The sequence below is a fragment of the Echiichthys vipera genome (assembly GCF_963691815.1).
Source record: "Echiichthys vipera genome assembly, chromosome: 19".
Classification (NCBI taxonomy): domain Eukaryota; kingdom Metazoa; phylum Chordata; class Actinopteri; order Perciformes; family Trachinidae; genus Echiichthys; species Echiichthys vipera.
The window spans coordinates 4,464,624-4,479,064 of record NC_139844.1 but is presented as its reverse complement, the minus strand read 5'-3'; the positions used below and the strand labels follow the sequence as shown (position 1 = coordinate 4,479,064).

The 14,441-nt window shown below is 42.9% G+C and overlaps 1 protein-coding gene across 3 annotated transcripts in view; it reads left to right on the top strand.

Moving 5' to 3' along the window:
• tab2 (TGF-beta activated kinase 1 (MAP3K7) binding protein 2) overlaps positions 1 to 14,441 on the top strand; it is a 63,429-nt gene that overhangs the window by 45,025 nt on the left and 3,963 nt on the right. For 2 of the 3 annotated variants that reach the window (XM_083933904.1, XM_083933903.1), the window contains exons 3-6: positions 1,488 to 3,183; positions 7,198 to 7,358; positions 9,213 to 9,306; positions 13,610 to 13,705. In XM_083933904.1, coding sequence (XP_083790030.1) covers positions 1,488 to 3,183; positions 7,198 to 7,358; positions 9,213 to 9,306; positions 13,610 to 13,705 — 2,047 coding nt within the window. The remainder of the gene's footprint in view (positions 1 to 1,487; positions 3,184 to 7,197; positions 7,359 to 9,212; positions 9,307 to 13,609; positions 13,706 to 14,441) is intronic. The other variant, XM_083933905.1, reaches the window with a different exon arrangement.

The following is a 14,441-nucleotide window of genomic DNA, read 5'->3' as shown; positions in this document are numbered from 1 at the left end:
GAGCTTTTGCACCGTGAATAAAGACATCAACCACATTATGTTGTTTACTAATGAGGATTATAAAACAACAATACAGACTCTCCGTAGTCTGCTACCAGACTTCTTTACACGTCCATGTACCAGACAGCAATCTTTACTCCTTCAACCTTGACAAAGGCAGCGCATACAGATACACTTGTTGCATATTTACCTTTCACATTAAAAGCCCTAGACACATACTACATAGCTAACTGTTTACCAGAGGAAAATCAAATTTGCTCAAAGATTTTGAAAGATTGCAGTATCGATAGGCTCTGACGGTATCGGCTCTGCTTAACGGTATTTTGATGTATCTTCGCTATTTATCCTCGCATTCCTCCGGACTCAGTCAAAGCCTGTGCTCCTGTGCAGGGGGCGGGTGCAGCAGACTCACTTACTGTCTGTCACTAGAGAAGATGGGGGAGAGAACCCAGCGGCTTTATTTCACCTAAATTTATGCAAATAGTAATGCTTGTTGAAATAAGTGCAACAAAATGTTTTGCTGTGTGAAGGGGGTAACAAAAGCAACCTCTGAAAACATCTAAAAGTGCAGAATATTCGATAAATGCACCGTTTATGAATTTGATACCTGCAACATGTTCCAGTAAAGCTGGGACAGGGGCAACAAATGACTGTGAAAGTTGAGGAATGCTCAAAAAAACACTTGTGTGGAACATTCCACGGGTTAGCAGGATAACTGGAAACAAGTGAGTGTCATGATTGGGTATAAAAGGAGCATCCCTGAAAGACTCAGTTGTTCACAAAGCAGGATGGGGCGATGTTTAAAGAAATCTATTTTGTTATTTCTTCAAAACTGTTCAGCTGTTTGTTTCAGTTTGTTTGGCTTTTCCTGGTCTGGCTTCCCGACTGTGGACGGAAAGCACAGGGGGGTAGAGATACACCGATACAATACCTGGATCAGTGTATCTCTACCAGCTGGGGAAACTACTCCACTGGTCTGGGGGAGCTGCAGCATTTATTTATGCTCAAACGGCAAACTGTACTTTACATTCACTTGATGTCTTCACACATAAACTTGATCTCTGCTCTGATTGCTCTCTCTCCTCCACTTACATCACATTTACTGTCACCCCCCCCTCGATGCTGAGCTGGTTTGAAATTTTGAACCTTTGATTGAACAACTTTAGCAAATTTGCATGAGTGCTGGCATGATTAGTTTAGATGAGAAATATTCATAAGCGTGTATTTCACACTTTTGTGTTGTTTATTCATAACCCCCCTGGTGTGTCACAGCCTTAAACCTTTGTATATATCATTTATACAAAAGTGTATGTATCATTTTTAGGAGTTGCACACTGCCAATATGAAAAGCCAGTTACAGATGTTAGTTTGTGCTTTGTTTAAAAACTAGAATGAATGTTATCGTCTTTTCCTCTTTCAAGATTCTCATCTGACACAATAATATTGCATAATAATAAGTTAATTTCCTCTCTTTCTCTTTCCTTCAGAACAACAACAATTTAGACGCCTGCTGTGAATTCTTGTCCCAGGTGAGTCCGGGCTACCTGTACAGTGAAGAAGGACACCTCAGCTTTTCTGACGACCCCAGCTTCATCAGGCTTCGTAATCACATGACCCAGCTGAACCTGGGCCCGCAGTCTCAGAATGTGCACGTGGCCCCGGTTCGAGACGGCCTGAGAATGAATGGCAGTCGGACTCTGGCCCACAGCCTGAGTGACGGGCCCCTCCAGACAGGCCAGCCCCCAAACAGTGACTTCTTTCAGCAGGAGCCCCAGTCAGCCCCGGTGCAGGTTCCCTCCAGCATCAATGTATTTGGTGTGATGGAGCCCACACGCAAACAGCAGCCTCCACAGCACCTTGGACTCTACCCTCTGGGTGTCAAAGGAACGACTATGGGTGTCCAGCAGACACCACGCTTCAACCCCATTACGGTGACGCTAGCCCCCAAGATCCAGACAGGCCGCAGCACCCCCACTTCTTTGCACATACACGGCGGTCCACAGTCGGGCCTCAGCAGTCCACAGGGTAACTCTATCTACATCAGGCCCTATGTTAGCCAGTCTGGTACGACCCGGCAGAACCAGCAGCAGGGAGGCAGGGCCCAGTACAGCCCCACCTCCCAGCCCCAACAGCAGATCTACCAGATCTCACACCCCTCCTCCCTGTCCAGCTCCTGGTCCGGCCCTCAGCACGCCTCTTCACATACCTCACAGCACCAGACCCAGGGCCACCAGACCTCTCATGTCTACATGCCAATCAGCTCCCCCACAAATCCCCAGGCGCCCTCCATTCTTCCCACTGGAAGCCAGGCCTCTTCCTCTGGTGTCTCCTCATGCTCTTCTTCCTCTTCCTCTTCCTCTGTCATGCCCACCTCCCTGTCTACCATCAGCCAGTACAACATCCAGAACATCTCCACCGGCCCCCGGAAGAATCAGATAGAGATCAAACTTGAATCTCCCCAGAGGAGCAACTCCGCAACCACAACTGCCGTGCTGCGGACAAGCAGTGGGCCCCGGTCCTCCTCCACCTCATCCTCCTGCCCTTCCTCCTCCTCCTCCTCTTCAACCGGGGTGGCTACTGTCCCCAGCACCCCTCTCTCCATCGGAGGCCCAGGTCTGAGCCGCAGCCAGCCCACTGTTTACATCTCTGCCAGCCCGCCTACTGCTGCTACCACTCCCTCTGAGGAGGCCGTCGTGGCGTCAGCCGGCTCTCGCTCCCAACCTAAGTTTTACATTTCTGCCAATGCCTCCAGTGACGACAGTGGGGGTAGGAACCCTCCCACAGTCTACATCTCAGCCAATCCTCCCTTACAGGGGCCCTCAGGGGCCAGGAACATGGGTGGCCAAGTGAGCATGGGCCCCGCCTACATCCACCACCATCCACCAAAGTCCCGTGCCTCTTTAGGAGGGGGAGGCACAGCTTCTTCTCCTCGTGTGGTGGTGACTCAGCCCAACACCAAATATACTTTTAAAATCACAGTATCCCCCAATAAGCCCCCAGCTGTGTCCCCCGGAGTCGTGTCCCCTACCTTTGATCCCAACAACCTCCTCAGCCTACCCTCAGACCACCACTTTGTGGAGCCAGACCCCCTCCATCTCTCAGACCCGCTGTCGCCACACAGGGAGCGACCGAGTGAGCCTCGCAGACTCAGCATGGGCTCTGATGATGCAGCGTACACACAAGGTGAGCAATGCTGAGATTCATTCATTTGACCAGAATCACACATCATGTATTTATGCCCTCATAGAAAAACCAGCAAAAGAAATTTGACAGCAAGGGTAAACATAAATAAATAAATCTCCTAGAAAAATTGGAAGTATTCATAAGTTAATACTTAATTCCTTTCTGGATTATTTATTCTTTACAATACTCAACATTATAGCTGGCATTGTGAAGTGGAGTTGGCCAGTTTCTTGAAGCTGATCAGCTCTCATGCACTCAAGTTTGCAGATACATTAGGTATGGAGTTAGCACAGAAGGCTTTGAAACTAACAGACAAAAATGAAGACTGTCTCTGTTGTTTTGTTAGAGCTGTTTGCTTCAGTTGTTCAGCAAATGTCAAGGGGCTAAAGAGTGCACAGTGATGGGGCAAAAAAGCAGTTTTTAGACCCATTTGAACTGAGAGATATTGTCTGCAGGTTTTTGCTACCAGCAGTGGGTCTAAATGCTTTTTCCATTGCTTCCTGCCAAGAAAGACATTTTACTATAACGTATACTGTGTGATTTTAAAAGTCTCTTTCCATAACATTGACTGTAATGTATTTCTTCAGCCAAACTGTGTATACTTGCTGTCACTAATGTTCAGTGGAACAGTGCATGTCCGTCTCTATGAATGTATAAAAGCAAAGGTGCCTGGCTCAGTGAGGGCCGGTGTGATGACAGTGGTGTGAGTCCTCCGCACTAAATGCTGCAGTCGCTCCGACGACCCCTGATTCTGTAGTGTGAGTCAATCGTGTCAGAGCACACTGCTGTTTCCTTTTTTGGGCTTTTGACTGTATTATGTGTGAGTCACCGACTGTAGCTCCTGCACTGCCGTGACTACCACTCAGAGGGGTTTCACACCGAGCATGCTGCCTCTGCTGCTGCGCCCCTACTTTAGATAGAAAGTCTTTATTACGGACTTGGGTCTATTATAAATACAAGAAGAAAGAACACATACAATACAAGATAAAAAACACCATCTTAATTTTAAAACACGTACAGACACCTATTCCAGTGTCTCCAAAGACCTGACAAGTATTTGGTATCACTGTGTGTAGCTAGTGCCGCTATGATGCCATTGCTTTCCTGGTTAAGTCGACACTTGAATTTATACATGTAGTTTCTTAAAAGAGAAAGAAGAGTGGACACATTACAAGATACAAACATATGACTCGTGCCTGTCCATCTTGGGCGCCTGAGTAATATTCCAAACGTATCGTTGTAAGCTACCAACAGTTTTCTCATTTTTGCAGCACTGTACTTACACCACAAGTGTGCCGTGTACAGAGTAGTACAAGATGATCTGAACAAGGCTATCTTTACATCCTTTGTAGACTTTCCTTGCAAGCATATTGGCCTGTGCATAGAGTTTACAACACTGACGTTGAACGTTATCATCATCATCATCATCACATAGGTCTTCTCTGATTATGTGGCCCAGATATTCAACTTTTTTCACAACACTAAGTGCTTGACCAGCTAAAAAAAGAAGGGAAATTGTGAGTTCCTATTTTCCTTTGTTTTTACAATCATAATCACACGTTTCACTGAATTAAACATAATATCAAACTGCATACTGTAAGAGGAACAGATTTTCAGAAATTGCTGTAGCCCAACACTAGAGGGCGATACGATGACTAAGTCATGTACCATGTGATTGAGTCATCCACTAGACACTATGCATCCAGTCCTACACTCCTGATTATAATCGTCTTGAGGGCATACCCAGGTTTCTCAAACACCATGTAAACATCGTACCCCGGGTAAAATCAGAGTTCTCAAACCCCAGGTAACATACCTAGAGAATGCCTTTAGAAACTGGAGTTCACTCTTGTCAAGTGTAGGCCCGTTTCAAATGCAGTCAGACTTAAGTCAGTTAAGTCAAATACAAGGCATTACCCTTTTGATTCTGCATGTATTCCTGCTGAACACTGGGGTTTTTTTCAATTTTTATATGTTTGTTATTGTGGGTTTAGTGGCTTGGTACCCTCACACAGCTAGACTACATTGTGTGAGCTAAATTTAGGTTAAGAGATGCAAGTTTTCGAAAAAGAATGAATTTAGTCAGATGTGTACTCAATCATTCAGTGAACATAGGGACAATTATGTGACTTGTTGCCTCCCCAAATTCCTGAACAACAATTAAAAGCAGGCGTTGCAGATATAAAGTGAATTGTTATTCTCTAACTGCATGACCTATTTGTCAGCTCAATTTGGTGGATTAGTTTAGGAAAAATTAGGCGATGGACGAGTTTGTCTAATCAGGTGGAAATCAGGGTCGTGTTGATGTCTGAGTAAAGAAGAGAGCTGGCACTCATCTGATGTACAGCTCAGTGTTTCTGCTGCGTAAGGCCATGGCGGGCCGCCGCAGCGAAAACGAATAAATCACAAAAGAGAAAAAGTAGTCGATTCTGTGAGAACTTCAAGGAGAGGAAGAAGGAGTGAAATGATGCCTGGACGCAGGCGAGTGATGCGACTCTGACCAGATTATTATTGTTTATAAAAGTGCAGCGCAGTTACTATAGGATAAAGACATTTCATACAGCACATGTATATAATGCCGTCCTGCACATTTGACCACGCTAGACCCGTTGACATGAGTAAACCGTCACTCTTTCACTGTTGGTAGAATTTAGTCTGCAGCGTAGTTCATTCACGTCACTAATAAAGCATAAACTAATAAACAGAGTTACACTAGGCTTCATGATCAAACAAGGTTGGCCAAAATTCCACACTAACGTGCTGTTTAGAAGGCTAAAACAGTATGCAAGATGTTTATTTAGTAAAAACTGTCCAAAATCATAGTATGAAGCTTATAGTACATGAAAGTCATGCTATTTCTGGTAAAATATTAGAGTATCCAAATACTGACTGGACTCTACCCCACAATGCTGTAGGGTAGTAGTGACCAAGGCTGTTCTGTAATGTGCTCTGTAATGCTCAGTAATGCTTCAATTAATATTTTAAGTGATTCAAAATCTGTTCAAAATCTGTTTTTTTTTTAACTTTACAAATAAAAACAGAAACAAAAAATATACGTAACTTGCATCACAACTCAAGGCCAACCAGTGAAACAGACCTGCTTCTTGGAAAAAAGGAGGAGAAAAAAATAATGCATAATTAAAACAATAAAAATATCAATAAAAGGAGGCTCTCAGGAAGTGACCTGGTAATTACAGCTCAGTGCATCCGAAAAGATACATACTACTGTTTGTTTGCAGGAGGTAAGCATGTAAAACAATAGTATTGATATTTAGCAAGTAGTGATCTATTAGTGATATTAAGATCAACTCAAAATAAACAACTAAGAAAGGATCTAACAATTGTAAGAATTAGCTCTTTCAGACATTTAAATGAAAAACAAACTATACTATTTATTATAAAGAAGAATAAATATAATGTGGGAATTTCAAAATAACGGCGCATTTTATCGATTAATCTAAACAATTCAAATATTTAAGTTATTTTTCTGTTGCGTTTCAAAAGCCACATGAACCCTTCATTTACAAAGAAAAGACGTTACTCTCAAAGTCGCTTCCTGTCCCGCTACGCTACAGCAGCTGTTGATTCTAATGGAAGCGCTCTGCTGCTCTATAATGGGCATGCAAGGAGACGTCTGTGCCAGAGTCCGTGCCCATGGGCTTCGCTACTCGGTAAAACATGAGCAGAGGATATTAATCATATTAAATTATTAGAGATATAACGGTGTTCATCAGCACCACCACTGCAGAATGAATACAGGAGAAACCAATTTAAATGTATTGAAACGTTTTAGAAAAAGTAAAACAAATTTGTGTGTGTGTGTGTGTGTGTGTGTGTGTGTGTGTGTGTGTGTGTGTGTGTGTGTGTGTGTGTGTGTGTGTGTGTGTGTGTGTGTGTGTGTGTGTGTGTGTGTGTGTGTGTGTGTGTGTGTGTGTGTGTGTGTGTGTGTGTGTGTGTGTGTGTGTGTGTGTGTGTGTGTGTGTGTGTGTGTGTGTGTGTGTGTGTGTTCTCCAGCGCTGTTAGTCCATCAGAAGGCCCGCATGGAGAGGCTGTGGCACGAGCTGGAGCTGAAGAAGAAGAAGCTGGAGAAGCTAAAAGAGGAGGTCAATGAGATGGAGAACGACCTGACCAGGAGACGGCTGGAGAGATCCAACTCGGCCTCCCAAATTCCTTCTGTAAGCTTAATTCAGTGATTTTAACAATATTGTTTCATTGGGAGCTTTTTAGATTATTTTTTGCTTTAATTTGATAGTGATAGTTGAAATACAGACAGGAAATGCATCAAAAAAATCATCCCAGGGTCTTTTTAGACGAATAGCCTCATCAAATAAGCCATCAAGACATTTTTTTCAGAAATCCCTGAGAGTCACTAAGTCACTGATTAGCTCGGGGCAGCACGGTGAAGGCATTAAAACTCTTTTAACCACTAATCCTGCTCAAAATAACCCAAACCTCTGCAGTAGCATGATGAAAACAAAGCACAACGTAGTTAGTGAACCCAGAGTTTTTCAAAAGAGTGTTTTAAAGACTTACCTACTGGCCCCTGTACCAGCTCCTCTCATAGTTAAGTCCGTTCAAGTGGATTACCAAAGTCAATCCAAAAGGAATGAGCACATTGGTGCTTTGTTTTCTGTGTAGAGACTCTTCTCATGCTGCTGCAGAGGTTTGCTGTTATTTTCAGCAGTGTTAGTGGTTAAAAAAGACGTTTTAATGCCTTTGATGTACTGCCCCAAGCTAATCAGTGTTAGCTGCATTCGGCTGTTAGCGACTGTTAGCGATTTCTCCGTTAACAGTTGTTACAACAAAAAAATTGTCTTGGTTGCTTACTTACTCTATGAAAACGACCCTGGGATGATTTTACACCGTAATTTCACTTTAACTAGTATCTCCACATACCCTGCAGCCTACTCTAATTTGGGGGTTAGATGGGGGAGCAGCAGCATGAACCATGAAGAATCCAGTCAGTTCTGTGCATGCCTTTACGTGTGGGCGTCAGAGGTTTTAATGGCATTAAGGACAACAAAATACAAAGCGAAAACATCGCTTAATTGTCTAAAATGTACTGACTTTTCATCAACCAAATCTACGAGGAATAAAAAAGGGCCCAAATGTGCCTAAAACTAATGAGCATTTTGGCTAGGAGCACTTAAGACTAAATGTGAAATAGCTGCCGAAGATGGAAACACTGTGCTTCTACACGCATCTTTCAGTTTAATAAAAGACATTTTTTTTAAGAATTGTTCTGAAAAAAACTGAATATCTGAATACAAAGTTAAAAACCTAATACCTACCCAATGAAGAAATAGAATAGTTGAATATTCAGGTCCAGCCCTAGACAAAAGTAACCATCAGCTTTAGTATGACATAACCAAGGTATAGGTGTGATGTATAAAAGGGAAAGCAACATATTGCATTGCCGGATTTAGTTCAGTTTAAAACTTGTGACTTTATTAGCAGATCAGTGATGTTCTTTATAACTGTTGTTCGTTTTTACTGCCAGAAAAAGGCTGAACAGACAAAACATCCTTGGTTCCCGCTCAGGGCACATCAATGCTCCTACACTAAGAAACTATGTTGATTACAGGGTCTGTTTATGATTTGGCTCATACACTTCCATATTTTCAGACAGAGCACACAGTTTGTGTCAGATTCTCTTCACAGATCATTCTGGAGCTGTTCTGGAGAGTCCAGAAGAAGACATAAAGTGAACTTTCCTTATTTATCTTTGGCACAACTTCATGTTTATGTGAAGTTTACCTCTGTTCGTTGAGTCAGCTGTTTTTGCCGGCTATTCCAGTTATCCAACAGAGGGGGAACGCGGCTGCGGAAGGTTAATTAGTTGGTGTTGCTGAGCTCAGTAGCTGCTCGGTTCAGTGTTGTTTAGAGAGAGGAGCCAGCCCTAGAGAGTGGAGCACTGCAGACAGCACACAGCTCTCCTCCCCACACACTCTCGGATCTGCCCGGCTGAGTAGAGCTGCCTGTGTGTGACAGCCAACAGGCTGATCCTTTCCCGTCTCATTCTTTTTCAGATTGAGGAAATGAAGCAGTTGCGGTGCAAAAACAGGTTACTGCAGATCGACATCGACTGCCTCACCAAAGAAATTGATCTCCTTCAAACAAGAGGTATGATTCTGTGCATCTCTCCTTTTCTTTCTGATATACACTATACTCTTCAATGCTTTGAGCCTGCATGTAGCTCATGTACATGTCTGTGTTGTAAAATAAAGTTAAAAGTAAGTAATTGAGTGAGGAAGGTGTGCAGCTGCTCACATCCTCTCTGCACACACACTCATGGTGCTGCCATTGTGCTGTTAACCACTCGCTCTTCCTGAATTGCATCCTGTTGCTGGTTGGTAACAAGGGATTTATGGCCCCCCGGCAGCACTCCACTGCTGACAGAAACTGAGCCACTGACCAACTGCTACACACAGGTGAAGGGAGGCATGAATGAATAGGAGCTGTCACAGACCTCGTACCACCTGGGATTTAAAGTCCCAGTCAGTTTTCTAATTATTAATGCTGAGTTTGTCGTCAGCAGATGTTAGGGAAAAGAAAGCTGAAGTGGTATCTGGGTCTGCGAGGAAAGAGTCACAGTGTCCTTCTAAGTCAAAAAAGCGCCTGGTAGTAATGAGCAGTTAACTCGTCAACCGGCTCCCTCAAGTCAGTTGTGTCCTCACAAATTTTCTGCTGTTGGAATGAGAAATTGCATCAAACACAAACATCTTGAAATGTTTACATGTGCTGCCAAATGTTGTGTAACCTGCAGAAACAAGTTGACTAGGGGTCAACTAGAGTGAGCAACACTCAGTCTGAGTTGCGGATCAAGAAACATCCGGGTACATCTGCCAATGAGACGGTGAATCAGCTGATTGACAGTCAGTCATAGTCACGGATCACAAAAGCCTGCAGCACCGGGAGAAATGAGCCACACTTCCTCAAGTTATTAGCCCACCTCTCATGGAACTGATTTATAGCAATATTTGACTGTGCTTTGGGTAGAAGGCTACTACAAATGTTTAAAGTCCAAATTTGAATCATCAAATCAACATTATTGTGGCCTATTACTCGAGTGGCGAGTGCCGCCCGCTGGAGAGAGTCAGAGACTCACTGGGTGGCTGAGTCTGCTCCTGCTTGGTCCTGTAACTCAGAGTCTGAGTCATGGCTCGCGGAGCAGGATACATCCAGGTACATGACAAATCATCCGAAAGACGCTGAATCAGCTGATTGACGGTCAGTCTGAGTCGCGGATCACAAGAGCCTGCTGCACCCGGAGAGCCACACCTCCTCAAGTTATTAGTCCACCACTCATGGATCTGATCTAAAGCAATATTTGACTGTGCTTTGGGTAGAAGGATATTAAAATGTTTAAAATCCACTTCTTTAAACCTCAAATTAACGTCAATGTAGCCTATTACTCGGCCGGACCCGGCTCCAGCACGGTCCTGTCACTGTGAGTGGATCAGTGAGACTCACTGAATCACAAACTCTGTTTGTGCACGGCTGTTGTGTGCTGGGGCAGCAGACGCAAAGAGGATCAGTAAGATCATCAGGAAGGCTGGCTCCGTCCTGGGGGTCACACTGGACTCTTTGGTGGCGGTGTCTGAGAGGAGGATGCTGTCTAAACTGCACAGCATCCTGGACAATAACTCCCACCCTCTCCACCAGCTGCTGACCTCCAGCAGAAGCACATTCAGCCATAGACTCATTCTCCCCCGGTGTAATACTGAACGCCGGAGGAAGTCTTTTCTTCCGGCGGCCATCAAACTTTATAATTCATCTCCCCCCAGTCAGGTAAGGAACAGTGGAGACACTGTATCCTGAAAATGTCACTTTGTCACTATATACCATCACTGCATCACTTTATTCAGTTGTACTTTATTCAGTTGTACTGTCACTTACTTCAGTAAGTAATGCTGCTATACGACACTGTCACTTTATATCACCACTACATCACTTTATTTATTAATTATTGTTTTACTGTAACTATCTGCTGATACACTTACTGTGCTTTAGGACATGCAGCTACATTTCACTGTGGTTTACTGTAACTGACTTAAGTACGAAATGCTGCTACACTCCACTGTGCCATACTGTCACTTAGTTCTGTAGGACATGCTGCTACATTTTTAACATTTTTAACACTTATAACTTATCGCTCCTTCTCACTTATTTAGTTTGTACTTATTTTATTTCAATCTGCTGCTAAACTGCACGCTGCGTATTGTTGTATATTGTATATACCTACGCTTAACCACGACGTCTGTTGCACTCTGTCACACTTGGTTCATTGTTTGATTTATCTGACGTTAGCTTTATTTTGATTTGATTTGATTTATGTTTATGCTTATTGTTACTCTGATCCTTTTCCGCCTTTGTATCGAAACTGTTGCACAATAATTTCCCTCGGGATAAATAAAGCTTCTTGAATCTTGAATCTTGAATCTTGAAGATAATAGTCCATATATTATTAATGTCAGTAGTTGGAAACAGTGGACGAGGAACAAGTTTCACTCGCGATGGGGTGGATTTAACTTGAGTGAGTCAAGTGACTCACACAACCCGGCTCAAATTAGTGAGTGACTCAGAATAACCCGAATCCTTAAAATGATTCTGGTTGACCATCACTAGCTCCTGGCTCCTGTACAAGAGTAAAGACATGTCTGTGGGAGGTCCGATGTTTAACAGTAGTAGCAGTATTAATTTCTGGGAATGATGAACACAACTAGGGGTGGGACGACATGCTTTTCTCCCAATTCCAATTGTCCATTGCCCATCTAATTGCCCATTTGATATGTATTGCGATTCTACAAGGTTTGCGATTTGATAGTACAATTCATTGCAATTTTTGTTCACTTTTCAACACTAGACTATGGGGAAAAGTTGAACTATACACCTTTTCACACACAGAGACATTTATTTAGGAAAATCTCTCAGTAAACATTTTTGATTTTTAGCATGTATGTAGTCAGAGACGTCCTGTGTTCATGAAGTGAGCTGTTTTTAGCTACAGATATAGACCTTTACTCTGGAATATCTCCAAATGGATACAGTAACACACAGTTTTTCCAGCAACCAAAAAATTAAGGAATAAAGACATTTCCCTCACAAGTTAGTGCTATTTCTTTTTACTTTATAAGAGACACAGGTAGAAATATAAATCATTTAATTTCTATTGATTTAACCCTATAACACTTATTTTGAAAACCAGACATTGTCACATGTATTTTCTTAAACTTCAGTGAGTCTGTTACTGCTCTCCGTCAGCTCAATCTGCACCACATGAATGACTTTAATAGAAGTGTATGGATGTGACAGTGTCTACTGATTTTCTGTTTTTGGAGATTTGAGTGATGGTTAGGGTTACTGGTTTAACCGCAGTCGAGCAAGATGGGCATTCATGTCAGCTGTATTACTGTTTCAGTGGTCTCCACAGCGCTGTGTCACCACCGTCACCACAATATGAACCCTGTCCACCTTTGTATGCAGCGTTGGTGTCATAGACTGTATAAAAAATGGACATGTGGTAGCATACCCGTTGGGGTCCGTTCTCTCAACTTGATCCAATCGTCCTCGCCTACAGGAGTCACCATCTTGTCAGACTTTGACTCCGCCTCATTTCCTCTGACCAAAAAAGTGCATGTATGTGACGTTGGGGGGAGGGAGATACGTCCATCTGGCTGACGTTTACCTCTGAGGAGAAGTGAGGGCCAGAGGCTAGCTGTCATAAACTTTAACCTCCAATAAAATAAAAACTAGCCTGGCGCAAAAAACGTCACCCCCTCAGTGTTGTCATGGAGATATGACCTAAACATACAGACTAGAACGTTTTTTGTTCCAAGCCTTAAACAGGTTTAATGATGCTGTGAAAACGGCCTGTTTAACATGGGGGTCAATGAGAAACTGCTCTGTTATGAAACCCTCCCCTAGTGGACACTCAGAGAACTGCAGATTTGGAGCTTCCTGATTGGATCAACCAGGAAGTGGCTGTGGTGGGGACTTGGTTAGTGTAACGCTGCTTTTCATGTGAATGTATGAAACCCAAAGTGCATGTACATGTTACTGTCTGTGTAGTGTTTACCACACGATGGATTTAAAATGGGGGTGCAGGTTGTATCCCAGTGCATCATATGGATGTATACAACCAGGAGCGGATTGTGGGCCGTCTGGCGTTCGCTATTTTCTGCTTTCTCGCTTAAGCTTGTTTTGGTAGAAGTGGATGTGATGTCACGTTACTCATACTCATGTGAAGCAATTCAATCAATTCAGGCATTAAAGAGTCTTGATGATAGCTTTTCTGAACATGGTCACACATTTGCATCACTGTGGTGCTTGTAATGTATCTGTTGTGTATATATGTGTTTACTGCAGCTGTTGATTTCACTGCGCTGTGTTAAGTGTTAATCCACTTGTTTCCATGTGTTTACAGGACCACACTTTAATCCCAGTGCAATCCATAATTTTTATGACAACATTGGATTCCTTGGTCCTGTCCCACCCAAACCCAAAGGTACTTTATCTATTGGTAAGTTTAATATCATGGTTGCATGGTTATTTCTTTCAAAATGCAGATATTTTTGTCCACATCGGGCGGAACTCCTCCGTGCATGAAACAGAGAGCAGAGGGGAATTGTAAACGTGAAACCATATAGAGACACAAAGCACATGCCGTCATGTAAATAAGATAAATAACATAAAGACGGCTATTTAGTTTGTTTAAGGACAAGATATAGAGCTGTTCTATAGGAAAGTATCCTTTATAGATATCCTGTATCCTTAAATGACTTCTGTTGTGATCTGGTGCTGTTGGGCCCCTGAAACTGCTGAGTGAGATTTGATTGTGGCCCCTGCAGGGCTCCAGTCAGAGGGTCCCAGTCACTTAGTCATTAGTTGATTTAAGTCTTTAACTCCCAGTAATAGTAAATACAAGCAGTACAGAGAATAAGCTTGTCAGTGCATGTACAGTTTCTGAAATAAAACACAAATAAACAAATGCATGAGAATATGAATTATTTCTTAATCCAGCATTATCTAAGCTTTTAAGGACTGCAACTTAAGTCTGCATCTTCTCTACATCAGTATTAAACACAAAAGGTAATAATTAGGTAATTACCTAATATAAGGTAGGGGAAACACTGTACCTTACATAAGTGCAGCACCTAGTCCATTTAAAATATTAGAGAAATATATAAAAACAATACAGCTTGAATCATAAACCCTGAGCCAACCACTGGGAAAGTGCATCTTTAACCTCTTTTTGA